The sequence below is a fragment of the Pipistrellus kuhlii genome, unplaced genomic scaffold (genome assembly GCF_014108245.1).
Source record: "Pipistrellus kuhlii isolate mPipKuh1 unplaced genomic scaffold, mPipKuh1.p scaffold_m20_p_2, whole genome shotgun sequence".
NCBI classification, from domain to species: domain Eukaryota; kingdom Metazoa; phylum Chordata; class Mammalia; order Chiroptera; family Vespertilionidae; genus Pipistrellus; species Pipistrellus kuhlii.
In genome coordinates this window covers 146,286,231-146,305,414 of record NW_023425515.1, presented here as the reverse complement: position 1 = coordinate 146,305,414, position 19,184 = coordinate 146,286,231, and the positions used below count along the sequence as shown (strand labels likewise).

Below are 19,184 nucleotides of genomic sequence, written 5' to 3'. Positions count from 1 at the left end.
CCTACTTCAGTAGATTAACCTGACAGTGGAAACTCCCTAAAAACGAGGACTTTTTTCTTTTCTTTTTTGTACCAAGGGATCCCAAGAACTTATAAAGCTAACCTCATATACTAAATTCTCAAGAAATATTAGTTATATCAGTGAGTAAATATCACCTGTCCTAAAAGAGCAAGAGGCAGTTTTTTCTTTCCTCTATAAGCATCAATTTTAAACGGTAAATTGTAAAATGTGTAGTAAAGCTGCTCATTAGACACCATATGAAGACATTAGCTTTCCCAAAATTTCCCCATAGCATATTCTTTAGGAACATCTTATAAGATAAAGATCATATTGGTCAGTTCATCAAAAAGGAATTTATAATGTCCATACCCAAAATATGTTGGTTTCACTTAAACATGTATATTCATATGCCAGTATTTAACAACTTCTGTTGTTAGCAAATATGACTCCTGACTAAAGTTCCACAGTCTTTCTTGTACCATATACCACTCCAATTAAGATTATCAGACTTTTAGATGCTGGTTCTTCAAAGTGGGATGAGAATTTAAAGAATATGTGAAGAATTCTGAGTATAGAATGCATCTACATTTTATTATTTTCCCACAAATATTTTGCAGTTACTTCATCTACATCTACTTAAACATAAAGTGGTGCCTCACACAACGAACTTAATTCGTTCCAGGAGAATGTAAAGGTATTTTTAATGATTGCCTTTATCAAATATTTGTCTAAGCCACATGTGTCAAACACAAGGCCCGCGGGCCAAATCCGTCCCGCCAGGCCTTGCAATGTGGCCCGCACTGCGCTGTCATCACTGCACTCCACTGCGTTTCCATCACAATGACAGTTTATGACTATTCAGTAAACCATGCGGCCCGCGATTTAGGCTGGATTTTAGATTTTGGCCCCTTCTCTGCATTCAACATTGTTTCTTAGAAGCAATTATCTTTTTTGATCACACTTGTTTTAACTGACTCTGATAATCTAAGAATTCAACTGTCAGGAAGAAAAACCATATTTATATTAAAGAGAAATATTGCATGCTGTAGGCACCAGTTAGAATTTTGTAAAGGAAATTAAAGAGTACTTTCCAAATACAGGTCAACTAAAAGAGCTTGTTTTGTATTAACATTGTATAGATTAGCTTTCCCCATAACTCCATTTGGGGAAATGTTGATCAAGAGTGATCAAAGTGCTCTATTATTTTATTAATGAAAATTACCTACCCAAATTGAAAGTTTTATTTTTCCAAAGGGTATGTTCATGTTTTTTACATTTAAATAGTTTTTAAATGAAAAACAGAAGGAAAATCTATTGCCAAATTTAAATAATATATGCTTATAAAAGCAACCTTAAATATTTAAATAATTTAAAATGTTGAGGACAGTAGCTAATCAAAACAGACAAAAAATAAATACACCCTGATAATTTAAAGTTGTCTTTACTTGAATATTTTTGTATTCCTTGAACAACTGCTATGTAAGCATTTCTTTCTGCAAAGAATTATCTCTCTCTGACCTTCTATCCCAAATTCATTGTGCAATTGGCTAGATAACCAGCCTTAATAGATATTCATTCTTGTTTGGTAATGTCTTGTTTTGAGATAGAGAGTGAAATGAGATAGGAAGTTTAATGTAAATAAATAAATTTATAGTAATGTATATTTTAGTGATTTCTCCATATAAACAATATGTAATTTATACTTAAAGTTAGATGATATAGGAAAGTCTACATATTGTTTACCAGAAACCAAGTGATATTATATGTCAGATATGAGGAAAAGTTTTAGAATGCCCCCAAAAAAGTCAGAAAATTAGCTCCTCAATTATTGATATTAGGCAGAAGTGTCATTCATTCCATTGAGGTTAGGAGGCATAGGATAGTTTAAAAATGAAGTAGCAAAAGCACAGACATGCTATTTCAATGAAGAATTCTTTGCAGAATTTCAAACATTGTTTACTTTGATGGTCAAACAGAGGATCAGGTGGCAATTTTGAAGGGTTCATTAAATACATTACTATTCCAACCAAGATAAATGATGATGCAAGTATATTGAAAAAAGTGTAGGATTTTAGAGGAAAAACATAATCTTGGCAAGAAGGTCTTGAGGCCAACAGAAGAAACGGAAAGAAAATATACTCTTCATGGACATTCAGAATATGTCAAAAACTGACAAATTTATGGGGAAATCCATGTACAAAAGTATTAAGGAGAGGACAGTAAGAAGGCAAATCATTTCAGATGAAATAAAAATGAGTCCAAGAGCCGAAACCAGTTTGGCTCAGTGGTAGAGCATCAGTCTGTGGACTGAAAAGTCCCAGGTTTGATTCCGGTCAGGGGCATGTACCTTGGTTGCGGGCACATGCCCGGTAGGGGGTGTGCAATAGGCAGCTGGTCGGTGTTTCTCTCTCATTGACGTTTCTAGCTATCTATCTCTCTCCTTTCCTCACTGTAAAAAAAAAAATCAATAAAAATATATTTTAAAAAATGAGTCCAAGAAATAAAAACTACTGAATAAGATAGTCATATTCCGATTATCTCTACTTTTCAAAGAAAGCTGCCTTGAATAAAAAACAAGTGAGCCTCAGAAATTATTAGAAAATAAATATAATGTAGAAAGTACAATATGACATGAAATCATCCCTTTAACTAGATAGTACTGGCCATAAGTTACAGCTACATGAAAGAATGGATGAGGAAGGTAAAGAGAAAAGACACTGACATTGTCAACTGTCTGCTGAATACTATTTAGGACACATTTACAAATGTTATTACCAAGACTGACAATAAGTACAGCATAGGAGTAGCTAACAGTTCATCCATTTTACCAACAATAAAACTGAGTCTCTTAAAAAAACAAATAATTCAAGTGTGACCAGAGAGCCAATAGATGGTAAAGTAAAATGTGAAATATAAATTCTTTACACTACCCAATACTGTTTAAAACACAGTTTGAATTACAATGTAAATTCAACAGAAGGGTCCTTATCTCTTATTATCACTGTATTTCAAACTTATAAAAAAAAGTATCTAGTATATGACAGGGACTCAATAAACATGTGCTGAAAATGGTGAATGAAGGTCTGATAAAACATGTTCCCTATGGGGAAAAATAGCACTCCACAATAAAAAAAGATAAAGAAAAATAAATTCAAGTATCCCAGAACTCAGTAAACATATTCTATACAAATACTAATATACAAAGTTCTGTAAAGGATTTGTGATAATATAAGTGAAAGACTGTTATATAAGATAATGGCTGTTATATTCCTTTGCAGAATCATAATAGATAACAGAATACTGTAATGTAAAATTGATAAAAACATTTAAACTGGAAAGTTGTAGGGATTCAAAATTCAGAAAATAAGGAGTTAGCCAAAACCAGTTTGGCTCAGTGGATAGAGCGTTGGCCTGTGGACTGAAGGGTCCGGGGTTCAATTCCAGTCAAGGGCATGTACCTTGGTCGGGGGCATGCAGGAGGCAGCTGATTGATGACTCTCTCTCATTGATATTTCTAACTCTCTATCTCCCCCCCTTCATCTCTTTTAAATTAATATATATACATACATATATATATGTATATACATATATATATATATGTATATACATATATATATAAAATAAGGAGTTAGAATTGAACTAGAGAAGATTGAAAATGTTCTTGAGCCGAAACCGGTTTGGCTCAGTGGATAGAGCTTCAGCCTGCAGACTGAAAGGTCCTGGGTTCAATTTCAGTCAAGGGCATGTACCTTGGTTGCGGGCACATTCCCAGTGGGGGTGTGCAAGAGGCAGTTGATCGATGTCTCTCTCTCATCAATGTTTCTAACTCTCTATTTCTCTCTCTTCCTCTATATAAAAAAATCAATAAAATATATATTTTTTTTAAAAGAAAATGTTCTGGAATACTATGAGACTAAAATAGGACTTTATGTAAGGAAAGCTTTTCCCAAGTAATGAGACTCAGAAAATGTACCTCTCCTCTTTGGGACACATGTAAAATCTGTAAAAGGTGAATACAAAAACACATTAAAGAAGATTCTTAAAAACCTTATACACATAAACTTATAAAAATAAGTTTCCACTCAACTAGGTTATAAAAGATATTATATATATATATATCTTCTACAGCTAGCACAAAAAGGCAACCCATCTACTTCCCATATGTTTAATTTCATACACTAAACAATTAAGACTTTATAACATATTAACAATATGTTAAATAAAATTGGAGTAAAAACATTTTTTATTTATTCCTGAATTTTTTAAATTTGTTTCCCATTTATCTTGGAAAATAATAGTGCTTATACTCTAGGCTACCTAACCTTTTTCAATGTGACTTTTAAATCAGTTTGATTCATTGTTTTAAAGTAAACCAGAATTCACAAATGATTAAACAGAGGACTTGGAGAACTACAGCAAGCAACCTACAGCTTTTCCTTTTTGTTAATAACTACAGTATACAAAAAGCCTCAGGAAATATTGCGCCTTAAATAATAATAATAATAATAATAATAATAAGCATGGGCTTTGGAGACACACAAGTCTAGGACCAAATTATGGTTATGTCATTTACTACCTGTATTAAAGTTCAGAAAGTTATTCATCTCATATGAGATTGTTTCTCCACTTATAAAGTAGAAAAAAATGAATGATGTTTTGAGGATTCATCAAAGTAACCAATGTATAATGCCTAACTATAAATGATGTCCAAGTTGTTTTTTTCTTGTATTACCAGTAATTTATAATCATTAGTGATGAAATCGTCTTAAATGAAATATTTTTTTCCAGAATATATATGGTTTTAGATATAAAGAAAAATAAAAACCTCATGGATAGACAACAGTGTGGTAACTTCTAGAGGACAGTAATATGGTAACTATATGTTGTTTTAGATTGAGCAAAGAAAAAAAGAAAAAGGTAAAAAAATAAAATAAAAACTCATGGACACTGACAACAGTGTGGTGACTTCCCAGGAGCTGGAGGAAGTAAAGGGGATACACGGTGATGGAAGGAAACTTGATGTGGGGTCTGTGTACAGATGATGTGTTGTGAAATTGTGCCTTTGAAACCTATATAATTTTGATAATCAGTGTCATCCTAATGAATTCAATAAAAGGGGAGGGGAGAGAATTCACTAATTCATTATTTTCCAATCTAGTGAATGCTTATTACTATCTAATATATGTTAAGTATTTAATCTCATTTAAAATAATTTAACATTTCCTTAAATATATAATGCATTCTTGATTTTTATCATTGTAAATGGATCAGTATTTTAAAATTCATATGGTACTTATTAAATGTTAATAAATAGATAAGCAATAAGTGTATCATTACTTTTTATCTTTTCTTAGTAAGAAGCATAGAAAAGTCATGAGATTTGTGATAAAAGGACCTAGATTTGAATTCTAGCTCAGCCATTACCTGTTCTACCCAGGGTAGATTACCTTACCTTTCCAAGCCTGTGTTTTTCTCATATAATGAAGCCTAATATTCAAATCGACCAAATGGCAGAACGACCTGAAGAATGACTATCGCTATGATGTGCACTGACCACCAGAGGGCAGACGTTCAATGCAGGAGCTGCCTCCAGCCCGCAAGCCCCAGGCTAGTTAAGGTGGGTGCCTTGCCGGGGGCCCTCCAATCGCCCTGCCAGTCACCCCACAGATGGGCCCTAATCACTGGCCAGGCCTAGGAATTCTACTCATGCATTAATTTCATGCACTGGGACTCTAGTTTGGCTCTAAAACCAGAAAAGCAATACCTTATTGAATACTATTGTGATTGTATGTCATATATAGTAGGTACTCATTTAGATCTGAATATGAATCATAATGTTCAGAGTTGTAACATGATTATAAACTTAAAACATTTTTAAATCATTCATACATCTATTAGTCATCTGTATCTACTCTTTGGAGAAGTGACTATTCAGACCCTTAGCCTATTTTTTTAATTGAATTGTTTTTTTGGGTTGTTTTTTTTTTATGTTGAGTTTTATTAGTTCTTTATACATTTTGGATATCAATCCCTTATCAGGTGTATTATTGGGGGAAAAATGTTCTCTCATTCAGTGGGTTGTTGTTGGTTTTTGTTTTTTTCATTTTGCTCATGGTTTCCACTGCTGTGCAAAAAACATTTTAGTTTGATGCAATTCCATTTGTTTACTTTTCTTTTGTTTCCCTTGCCCAAGGAGATATATCAGGGGGAAAAATGCTGCTATAGGAAATGTTTGAGATTTTACTGCCTATGTTTTTCCCCCAGGATTTTTATAGTTTCCAGTCTAACACTTAGGTTCTTTCGTCTAGTTTAAGTTTATTCTTGTATATCATGTAAGAAGGTGGTCTAGCTTTAGGTTTTTGTACATATCTGTCCAATTTTCTCAGCACCATTTATTGAATAGACTATTTTACCCCATTGTATATTGTTGTCTTCTTTGTCAAATATTAATTGACTATACATACATAAGTTTATTACTGGGCTCTCTCTCTATTCTGTTCCATTTATCTATATGTCTATACCATGATGTTTTGATCACCTCACAACTGTCAAAATGGCTATTATCGATAAATAAAATAACAAGTGTTGGCAAAGATGTGAAGAAAAGGGAACCATCCTGCACGTTGGTTGGAGTGTAGATTGACCCAGCCACTGTGGAAAGTAGTGTGGAGTAGTCTCATGAAATTAAAAACGGAACTGCCTTATGACAAAGCCATTCTACTTCTGGGAATATATCTGAAGAGTCCTGAAACATTAATTTGAAAGAATATATGCGTCAGTATATTCACTGCAGTGTTATTTACAATATCCAACATTTGGAAGCATCCCAGGTGTCTATCAGCAGATGAGTGGATAAAAAGCTCTGGTGCACTTATACCATGGAATACTACTCAGCCATAAAAAGGAAGGACATCTTACCTTTTGCAACACCAATGGATAGACCTGGAGAGCATTATATTAACTGAAATAATCCAGTCAGAGAAAGATAAGTACCATATGATTTACTCATAGATGGAATCTAAGGAACAAAATAAACTAACAAACTATAAACAGACTCATAGATAGAGAACAGACTGACAGCTATCAGAAGGGAGTTGTGTTGTGGGCTGAATGAAAAAGGTGAAGTGGCTAAGAATAATTGATTACTAGAAAGAAAGGGTAAAGGAGAGATAAACATTGATGGAAGGAGACTTGACTTTGGATGGTGAACACACAATACAGTATACAGATGACAGATTATATAATTATATGCCTGAAAATTATAAAATTTCATTAATCAATATCACCCCGATAAATTCAGTACTTTAAAAAAAATTATATCGCTTTTATATGAAGTATTCCAATGTTGTCATCAGTTGTCACCTCTTCCATTCTAAACTCTGTCACAAATATTAATCTTCACCTCTAATTATTTCACTGCCATTCCATTGTACTTTCTTCTGTCACTTCTCATTTCTTCTTCAGTCCTCATACTTCCCATGACCATCCAGTTACAGTAATGCTTTACCTCTGGTAGTTTAATTAAAACACCATCAATCTGTTCAGCATAAAATGGTTCTAGTTCTATTTGAGTGGTATTGGTCTGCACCCTAATAATTAAAACCGCTTTTGGTGTGTTTTGACTTTCCAATTTGGAGTCATTTCAATTGCTACTGGGTTTAACAATAACAAATACAAGTTGTCCATTAAATATACTCTTTGTAATACAAAATGTCAAGAGTTTAGCTGAATTACTCCATGCTATTGTTGCCTTAGCATTCCTTTTGTGTGGCCAAAAGGCCAGCAGGGACTATGAACTAGCATCAAGGCCAGCAGGGACTATGAACTAGCATCAGCCCTCCCTTCAGTTCATACCCTAGAGCAGTGTTTCCCAAACTTCTCTCATGATAAGAATCACCTGGTGGAGTTGTTAAAATACAGATTCCTGAATCCCAACTAAGAAGTGAGTGCTAAACTAGAATTTTGGGGAACATATAGGTAAAATTATATACTTAACTTAGTGCCCTGTCTCTCCTCCTGTGACTTCCCTTTATTCTTCCCTTAGATAATCATTCTCTCTCTCTCTCTCTCTCTCTCTCTCTCTCTCTCTCTCTCTCTCTCTCTCTCTCTCTCGTCATTTGAATAAAAATATTCAATTTTCACCAGGAAACACCCCTCCTAGGACCTTAATAAAGGCATATGTCCCAGATCCTGCCAATCCCTCTGCTTGCATCTGGCCTTAACTTCTTTTGTGGCCCTTGGAGGCATGCCATGTGTGTCCTACTGGACTTGTCATAAACTTCTCTATTCCAATTTTTCTTGTATTTTATTGAATCAGGGCTCACCATCTGACATCCCAGGAAACTGCTTATCAAATGTTATTTTAATATATATATATATATATATATATATATATATATATATATATGTATATGTATATTCAACAAATGTTATATATATGTAGCAAATAAGTATAATGATTTCACATATAATTGGCACAGTGATATAAATGTGGAAAAATATACCATGTCAGTAATCAAATTTCAGATTGACATCAGGAAAATAAAAGAAGCACAAAATCATTACCTAATACAATAAATATGAATTGAGTGCTTACTATGTAGTAGGTACTGGGATATCATTTTACAAACATTTCTCACACCATCCATGTCATTTTGCAAGGGAGGCACTAAGTGAGGTTGTGGCATTTGCTCATGTTTTATAGCCAGAAAGCAGAGAAATAGAAGCTCAAACCCCGTCACCCCTATTCTGGCTACCTCAAAGCATGATGGGTTTTTCAATGCAACTAAACAACTATAATAAATGATAAACTCTGTGCATAAGCAAAAGTAATTCCTTTATCTATTTCATATTAATGACATATGACCAAAACATTGATTAATGACATATTCCCAAGAAGACGAGTGGACTATTAATCAAAGATTTATATGTACAAAAATTCCTCTTATATTACAAAACATTGGTCCCTGTTCCCATTGCAGGCCAAAATATATTGCTACCATCTATCTTTTATAATAAACATAAATGAACCAGCAACTTTGGAGGCAGACATATACCTGAGTGTAAAAGATGATGTAAGTCTAACATTATTCCAATTATACGATGAATTATTTGAACTGAAATTAATTTTATTATAATTATTCCATACAGTAAAATTTGTGGGATTAAATTTTTTGTCATCATAGTGAGGTGATTTTTATTAGAATTCATTCATATAGCATAACATCCTTACATCTCTTCCTTCCTCCTTCTTTCCCTTCCTACCCCTTCCTTCAATTCCTACTCAGCATTCAGGTTTGAGCACTAATAATATGTCAAGCAATATGTTAAGCAGCAGAAATGCCATTTTCTATTCAGCTTATCAATTACCTAGACATTAATTTGAAAACCGGTTACTCACAAATAAAATATATCTAGGTATATTAGGCTATAAGATATATATATATATATATAATATGATTAGAAAAACTTTATGACCCCTTTGATTTATTCACTTAATATCACAATACAATGGTATGTAATGTTACTGGAGAGAATATATAGGCAATACTCTCTTGCCTTCTGATTACAGCTCTTATGTTCACAATATCTCCTAAATCCTTTTAATATCTCTAAATTTAATTTAGTTCCAGGAGAGGAAAGGAGTTTCTGGAGACAACAGAACACATTTTTTTCCCATGGACCTTTAGATCAGCCAAACCTTTCAATACTTTATGGCAGGAGCTATAGCTTTGAAGAAATCTTATTTTGTAGCATGAGCATGGTCACTAACCTGTGTCCAAATGACTTAGTGAAATACGGTAAAGAATAATTTAGTTCTGGATTGAAAAGGGATATAAACATCTCTCTTAAATTGAACAAATTACCAGCTATCCAGAAAGTATCATATATTGGCTTCTGTTCAAAAGAGCAACTTAATGTTAGCAACACTGCCAAAGTCTTGCTTTCTTATATTCCTCTTTTCCTAGAGAAAGTGATTAAAAGGCCAGTTCCCATGCCAGCTGGATGCTTAAGAGCATCAAAGGTCTTCTCTCAGGATTCAGAACTTGATATGCCTTAGAAACCACTATGCTAATAGATAACCTCCCCAACATTATAAATCAAAGCCATATGACCACATTAAAATTCTATCAGCTGTAGCAACACCCTGTAGTTTATAAAGTACTGGTGTCCTAACTTTGGAAGACATTGCAATGATACAAAAGTTCTGCCCTGGTTTGGGGTGTGTAGCTACTTTTCACAATTGAAAACTTTCCATCCATAGCAAATAGCCAATTCTCTCTACCTCTTTACTTGTATTGATTTTATTTAATTGAAACCTTAAGAGAAAGGAAGAGGAGGTTCCAGGCATTGAGGTAGAAACAGAAAAAAAATGTTCTGCTGTTCTGAACCGTTCTTGTTATATGCTGATTATAATTGCAAACAGCAAAAGCCTTCCTATATAATTTAAAAGCTTGGGTATTCTTAAAATTATATCTCAAAATCTTACAATAACTACACCATTGCATTTCAAACATTTTCTTCTGAAACCCTCAGTGAGAAATACACATCTAAAATCTTCACACAACACATACACAACGCACACACCATAAAAGCTTAATCAAACAATACTTAACTTACCTTTATAATATATAATGCCTTCTACTCTTATTAAATGCATTTTATTTTAAAAATATTTTTAGTATACTTTTCTTCAAGACACACTGTACTTTGTATCCTACAGTTTAAAGACACTGAATGATTCCAATGTGTCTTATCCCTGAATTAGAACTTTTGCAAGAATTACTTATGGCAGAGGCTCTTCATATATAAATTTAATAAAAAGTGCTTAATCACTGTAAGCATGCAGATCCAACAGTCTGACAGATATTACAATTATTAAAATTTGAAACAATTAATGAACTAGAGAACAAATACATTTATTCTTTCATTTCTCCTTCAGTGGAGTCATTAATTAAAAATAGTGATGTCAGCCTGATATAAGCAGAGTTATCTGCTCAAGCCCTAGGGATAGATGAACAACAGTTGTAGCGCTTACAAAGACAGGTGTTTTGTCAATCAAAATTACTAATACAGCTAAGAACAGAGAGTACATTTTTAAAAGGATCAAAAAATAGTACTATTGCCGAAACCGTTTAGCTCAGTGGATATAGTGTCAGCCTGCGGATTGAAAGGTCCTGGGTTCGATTCTGGTCAAGGGCATGTACCTTGGTTGCGGGCACATCCCCAGTAGGGGGTGTGCAAGAGGCAGCTGATCGATGATTCTCTCTCATCGATGTTTCTAACTTTCTATACCTCTCTCTTCCTCTCTGTAAAAAATCAATAAAATATTTAAAAAAAATAGTACTATTATTAAATGCATTTAATATCTTGTAAATTAACCACGTTTTAAATATAGTGAACTAATTAAAATCCAACCTGGTAATGACTGTAACAATGCAGAAAAATGTTCGACTTGACTCCCTAGTAGTATGGGAAGTTCTTTTTTGTGTTGATGTATTGGAAACACATAAAACACCTAATCAAAGAGCATGTTACCCAATTTAAATTTTCCTTTACAAAAGCCAAAAGGCAGATAATGTTGTTATGCTGCTCAGGGAAAATAGAACAGCATATATAATTTTCTCTAAAACCTATAAAGGATCAATGATAATCTATAATGGATCAGCAAAACTTTGAGAAACATGGAATGGTAGAGATCCATTAGCAACTGCCCTCCCAATTCAGAAATCCTGTCTTGAGCATCTTTGAGAGAGGGTTGTTTCATTAATGATGGTTTCAAATAAGATCTTTTCTGTGAAAGTGTGGAAAAATGTACCAAAAAGTAGGACTTGCTTATATTGTAGCCAGGCACCTAAACAAGTATCTTTCAGAAAGTATTTTGAAGAAGTTAGGGGGGAAGTCACCACATCATCTAATAGTCAGTTAAGAGGGAGAGTAAATTAAAACAAAACAAACAAACAAAATATCCACTAATGAAGATCCACTTAGCTATTCTATATAAGTAACGTGATGTCCATAATGTTTTAATTTATGCTAATTTGAACAGCATATGGTACAAAAGTGAATTGATTTCTAATTAGAAGATTCAAATGGCTTGAGAGACTAATTTCTACATTGGTCAAATACTTCAGTACTTGAAACATGAGCATCGTTTTGGTCATATACTTCATAAGAAATTGAAAATGCCTTGGGTATTAAGGTACATGAAAGAAAGATCTTTAATTCCTATTGATTTAAATAGGCAAAACTGTAAGAATTATCTCAGCATTTTGATCACATATTCACAAGCCCTGGTTCTCTTTTTCTCAGAAGAAAAAAAAAAAAAGGAAAGAAAAAGATAGGATATTGTTGAATCTTGCTAATATATATCCATCAACTTTTCAATTTTTTTCCTCCCATAGCAATATTACCTATTTTACTATAATTATTTATTCAGTTGTAAATTTAATTAAATACTTACATTCTTACATACTTGTTTTATCCTCATTATAATCTGGGTATGGGAAAAACAAACACACAAACAACTATCCATCTTTTTTTTTGTAATATCCCCCAGTGTAGATATCCAATGCTAGCAAGCAACATTATGGTGCCATTGGGTGAAGTAGTAATTTACTCAAATATAATTAAAATCACTGAAACCATTATTTTTCACTTTGTATTAATAAGGACTCTGCCAGAAAAACTTAGAGCATCCTGGATATTTAAAACAGAGGGAATTTAATGGAGGGAGCTGATTACAAAGGATGGAAAAGCTGAGAAGCCAAACCCAGCAGTTAGAACAGCAGGAAACCATTACTGCTCCTAGCATGAAAGAACAAATGGAGGAGGCATAAACAGAAGCCCAAGAGCCAGTTATGGGGTGGAAGATGGAACAAAGAGGTTCCAGTGGGAGATGGAGACATTGTTGGACATTGCCCAAAGCAATGAAGGCAGGGAGAAACAAACACTCTGGCCTCTCGCTCATTATGTCCTCCATTCTCCCCAAACTACCTACCTATCCTTGGCCAACTGCAGCTTGAAGACATGGCAGACTGAGAAATATGGCTGAGGAATTAGCTCCACCATCTACCTCCAACAGCCCAGAACACCAGAAGGCTGAAGGTTGGATCTGGTCAACTGGGCCCAGAACTGTCACATGTAGGATGTGAACATTTCTTGAAACTCTTCAGAAGTCAGGAAATATAGAATTAACTTATTTCATGAGCAGTTTAATTACAAAGCCAACCTATTTAAAATAAGTACTTTATTAACATGTTTGTGTTCCACGAATTCTAAAATCACAACAGGTAATATTGTAGTAATTCATTCCATATTCTGAAACACATTTTTCCAATTGACTCAGTATGGCAATTTATCACCCCTTCTTTTTTTAAAGAAGGGAAAAAATCAATATTTTAAATATACTTGTTCAGTGGCACTAATTAATGAGCATATAGGTTTTTAAATAATGCTTTAATGTTTCAAAATTAAAATATCTATATACTTGAAAATGTACCTGGAATGTGTAAGGATGACTCAATAGATAATATGAGACTTTTCAATAATATTTTGAAAGTACAGCATAATTGATCTCTATTGCTATTGGTAATTCTCCATTCTCATACATAAATCATTTACTTTCTTGCATCCAAATAAAATAAATTAATATAACTTAAAGTCAAATGTATAGGACAAATAGGCTGAAGAGTAATAAATACTTGTTATACCCAGTTATAAGTCCACGTATAAAGGTTTTGTATCTTCCAATGGATGTGCCTTATGTTGAAATGTGCTCTATGTTTTCGTGTTAAGCAAAAGTTTCCTCCTTTTACAATATCATATTAGGATCTCATATAAGTTCCATTTTAATCAACTACATTAATAGAGTTGTCTTCAACTTTGCTCATGTAAAATATGTCACATTTAAGAAAAGACTCTCCTTTCCTTTGATTAAAGCATAACAAGCACAGAAGAGAATATTTTGAGTTCATATCAGGAAGGTGATCTAAAATGTGCAAAAGTCATACAGACGAGTTGAAGTAGAAACATATGTAAATAATTGCCTTACAATGATATGTGTTTTTTAAAATGTTCAGACACTGTCAGGATGTAAATGATAATATTCCTTATATTGTTCCAAAGAATATTAAACATTTTGGACATGTTTATATAACTGTGTTTGTTAATAAGGTAAGAATAAAATAATCTATTCACATTAACACAACTGTAAAACTATATTTAAAAAGTAATCTGAGCCGAATCTGGTTTGGCTCAGTGGTAGAGTGTTGGTCTGCAGACTGAAAGGTCCCAGGTTCGATTCTGGTCAAGGGCATATACATTGGTTGTGGGCACATCCCCAGTAGGGGGTGTGCAAGAGGCAGCTGGTCAATGTTTCTCTCTCATCGACGTTTCTAGCTCTCTATCTCTCTCCCTTCCTCTCTGTAAAAAATCAATAAAATATATATATTTTAAAAAGTAATCTGAAATTTAGAAACTTATACAGAGATGAGTTATGTTCTCCTTGATTTTCCACATCTAGAAATACTAGATTCTGAAGTGTGATCAATATGGTTCTATCATCTTCTGTCCTTTGCTATGTGGCCCCATGAAATATTAACTCAAAACTTCTACATACTGCAAAACTCAACATGAAGACTAGAGAAAAAGTGAATTTCTCCATATACAGTTTAACAAGTTTTGTTAAGTAATACATATAAATATTATTTATATGTATTAGTGTTTTATATCAGTCACTTTTTAAGACATTAATTAATGTTGCATTTGTGCTTGTAACAAATGACAATATATTCTAGATATCTATGCATTCATTTGAATTCAAAGTTTAAGAGATACCAAATGTTACACTATTGAATAGATGCATCATTAAATACTTTATCAAGGAGGTCCAAATAGCTCAAGTGAATCCTTCAGAGAGTTATCAGTGCATAACATTATTAGAAGAAATGGACATTTTGACATTTAATGTATTGTTTTACTAACTTTAAAATACAAAAGTAAAATGATAAGAATGCTGAAATTAGTAAATGAAATTTCATAAGTCTTCTATTTAGGCTAAACAGAGAAGATGGTTTACAAATTATAGATATAGGTAGTGGAGTTAAGGAAAGTTTTGGTTTTTTTGTTTTCATTTTTTCTTTAAACAGATATTGTGGCATTTTGGAGATAAAAATGTAACATCTGACCTTTAAACTTCTGTTTCATTAATGTAACCACAAGCAACAGAGTCACTGACTGACATGTTTGCACTTTCAGGCCTTTGGCTCTTAAAGATATTTGATAACTGTTATGCCACTCTTTGCTTTTTATTGGAAACACCTTGAGGGCTGTGTTAGATGAAAAATGGAGTACATTGTGTAAAACTTAATAAATGATATGATGCAATTCAGTAAAATATTATCTTGAGCATTAGATTTCTGTACTTTAATTGGGGGGGGCATCAATATTTGAGGGTAAATTTTGTTTGTTTTATTTTGTTTTCTAATGAGTTCCAGAATAACAACAAAGACAATTCTAAATATGCAAAGCCAAAACATACCATAAACATTACTTTTGATGAAAAATATGTCACCTGACTTACACTCAATTAGTCTTTAAGTTCAGTCTATGTACAGAGTCAATACCAATTGCAGGAGAGAAGTAAAGAAAAATAACTGAGAATTTCTTGTAATTATATATGCTAAAGTAGTTAAAAATCCATGGATGATGTAAAAAAAAAAAAAAAAAAGGTAAAAAGGTAAAAAAAAGGGGGGGGGGGAGGGCAGGGTTGTGCTCCATAGAGAATTATAGAGTTAGTATAAGCAAATTACTTTGGATAAAAAGTAATGCAGCTCAGATTTCTATTGCATATGACAAAAAAAAAAAAGATTATTTATTTATTTTTTAAACACAATATAATTAGAAATATCACTTAGAAAAGACAGAGATTCTAGTCTGTTTAAAAAATATTAAAAGTCAAAAGTTTCCTAAAATAATATATTGCAAAGTCAGGACACAGGAAAAGCAGGAGGGGGTGAGGTACAGTGCAGCCATATAAGTAAGCAAGGGATGCACCACACCAACAGCACTGGGAAGGTATCTTCCCCACTAGTTAGAGAAGCTTTAGTAACGAAGCAGTGAGCAAAACAGCCATAGGTCTCCTAGAAGCAAAACGTGGGTTCAGCTATTTTAATTAGCCATAGTGTTTAATTGGTTATCCATTAGAGGCAACATGCCAAGATGTATCCTCAAAAGACAAGCAGTCTAGAAAAACCTTTAGTTTAAAAATATTAATTATCATTACAAATAAGCAATATGCTTCTACAAATGTATAGATTATAACTCCCATTATACATGTTTACAGCCTCTGAAAATAGTGTGTCATCCTTACCACTATTGTTCAAACTTTTAAAACAAACTTAATATAAAGAACATAAATATGGGCTTAATTTATAACCTCTATGTGACAAAGAATTCATGGCTTTTACCAACAATGAAAAGGTATTTTACAAGGTTATATATATATATTTTTTTAAAGTATGCATTACTATTATATACACCAGTGGCTTTCTCTGTTCACAGCAAATATAAGAAGATATAGTATAAAAGCACATTACTAGTTTATATTAGATACTATAATAGTATACCACACAAATTTGGACTCCTAAGCATGTTTCAGAAGCTGTAAGTCATACACCACACCCAGATCCCAGATCATTACATTTAAAACATGTGACATGATCCAAACAGAAACATATCCCACTCTTTCACTTAGCCATGCCATGTATACTTATTTTGTGCAATCCACTCTTAGAAGCCAACTACCACCCAGTGGAGAGAAAGGAGATCTTTCAGGGAGATCTGAGGTGTACATCAGGTGGGGGTGTGGGGAGGGAGAAGGGAGGGCGATGGGGAAAGAAGGAATAAGGGTGTTTAGCCTTGTTTAGATCTAAGTACTGCTGATCATCCATTTATATTTTCACAAGAGAGAAAAGGTACCTAGAAGCTCACTCCACAGTGGTGCTTAGCGGTAGCATCAGGCTATAGATGTTCATTAATGACAAAACATTTCAATGTTCAAGCTTAGGGGAAAAGCTGGGAGAAGGGAGAGTGAGAAAAAGAAGTACAACTGAAAATTGAAGGAGGGAGGGAAGAGAGAAGAGGAGATAGAGAAAACGAGAGAGAGAGAGAGAGAGAGAGAGAGAGAGAGAGAGAGAGAGAGAGAGAGAGAGAGAGAGAGAGGTTGTACACATGTGTGAGTGACAGCATGTGGAGCAGTAACGAAGTGTGTGCCTTTTAAACAGTAAAAGAGAATCTGAATGTGAAAGTGGTTGTTAGACCATGGAAGAGCCGATGTGTGTGGAGATGTGAAGCAGAGAGTATGTGAAGGAGTGTGCTTAAGAAAAAGAGATCTGCCAGAGTGGAAATAAAAAAAAAGAAAAGAAAAGAAATAAAGAAAGAAGCTGTACTGGACTGTGTTAGAAGGAAGAGGCATGTGTATGTGGCAGGGAAAGGGAACGAGAGAGGAAATGGGACTGAGGAGATCACAGAACAGGAACGCCGAGGAGGAACAAAAACAGGGAGCGGGTGGGGTGAAGGGTAGGGGAAATGGGGTTAAATAAGAGAATGCAGAATTAGAATGAAGGTGACTAAAAAAAGAGAAAATTGAGGATAAAATCGGAAGAGAATGAAAGAATGGAGAGAAAACAGAAAAAGGGGAGGAAAGAGGCAATGGATGGGGGGGAGAGTAAGAAGAGGATGGGGAAAATGGGGAAAAAACGAAGAGAAGGGAGGGGGAAAAAAGGGTAAAAGCTGTCAAAGGAAAGAAAGCTGAAGAGGGAGAAATCGAGCCCAAGTGTCCAACCGAGAGGGGAAAATAAGTGTGAGCTGGGAGCCAGCAGTTTCAAAAAGTCGCTTAGACTGGAGTCAGACAGAAACAAACCTGATAAACTTGTCAGACTCTCCACGAGTACCCGATGACAGTACAACAGAGATTTCGTGCACTGAGTTTCAAAGTCCCACCTGCCCCTCCTTCACCCGCACACCCCACTCCTCCCGGGGCTGCTGGGCGTCCGGGCAAAGTGCTTTCCCCCCCCAGCGCCCAGCTCACCCCCTGCCCCGGCGTCCTGGGGCCGGGGCTGGGGCAGCATCAGCACCTGCACGTCTGGAGATGTGGCTCTGGATAATGATCCCCCTCAGCGTTATTACTTGGTTTAAACAGGAAGGCAAATAAAAGAAAAAAAGAGAAAAAGAAAAAGGTGGAGAGAGAGAAAGACAGACGGAGAGACAAGTACGAAAAGCACGCCGTTCCTCCTACCTAAGCACCGCCGTGTCCCCTTTTCTGACCATCATGTTGTCCACGGCCGCCCAGGGGAAGTCCACGCTCTGTCCGGCCGGGAGGCAGGAGGGCAGGAGGCAGCACAGGCTGAGGAGCACCGCCGCCAGCCACTGGTTCGAGCAACAAGCGCCCTGCACCAACAGCATCATGTCCATCCCTGCGAGGGCTGTTCGCTCTCCAGAAGCTTTCCGCGCGCTCCCCACCCCCTGGCGCTGGCGTCTTCCCGGGAACCAGGCGGCGCGCCACAGGGTTTTTTTTTTTTTTTTCCCTTTTTTTTTCTCTTTTCCTTTTTTTTTTTTTTTTTTTAATTGTGTGTGTATGGATGGGTGGGTTTCTTTTCTTTCTTTCTTTTTCCCCCTGTCTAGTTGTTGGGTGTTGTTTCCCTGTCTCTTTTTCGCCTCCCCTCCTTTTCCTCTGCGCGGTCCCTCCCTCCCTCCCCTCCCACCCCCTGGCACCGCGCTACACCTCCTCCCGGTTGCTTTGGGCCGAGCCCGGAGTGTGTGTGTGATGCTCGGGCGGCTCGCACACCATCTAGCGAGGAGGCGAGCGCCCCGGCGAGGGAGGGAGGAGCGCGGAAGGCGGAGGCGGAGGCTGGGCGAGCGGCGGCGGCTGCAATCGCCGCGGCGGCGGCAGCAGCGGCGGCGCAGGCGGCGCGGGGCGCAGGGCGGCCGGCGGCCCCCGGCTCGCGCGCGCGTTGCCAAGCGGCCGTTTCCTTAGCAACCCCGCCCGGGGATTGGAGGATGCAACCAGGAGGGCCGGGGGGGGGGGGGGGGGGGGAAATGAATGAAGGTGGGGGGGAAAAGAAAGAAAATGAAAATATCTATCAGGAGGTGGTATATCACAATGATGCAGACTGCGGGGGAAA

At 35.6% G+C, this 19,184-nt stretch overlaps 1 protein-coding gene across 1 annotated transcript in view; it reads right to left on the bottom strand.

Moving 5' to 3' along the window:
• Nucleotides 1-18,920, bottom strand: part of NEGR1 (neuronal growth regulator 1) — an 842,061-nt gene extending 823,141 nt beyond the window's left edge. Inside the window, exon 1 of the mRNA XM_036446268.2 lies at nt 18,299-18,920. Coding sequence (XP_036302161.1) covers nt 18,299-18,474 — 176 coding nt within the window. The 5' untranslated portion in view covers nt 18,475-18,920. The remainder of the gene's footprint in view (nt 1-18,298) is intronic.
• Between the last annotated feature and the right edge of the window lie 264 nt (nt 18,921-19,184).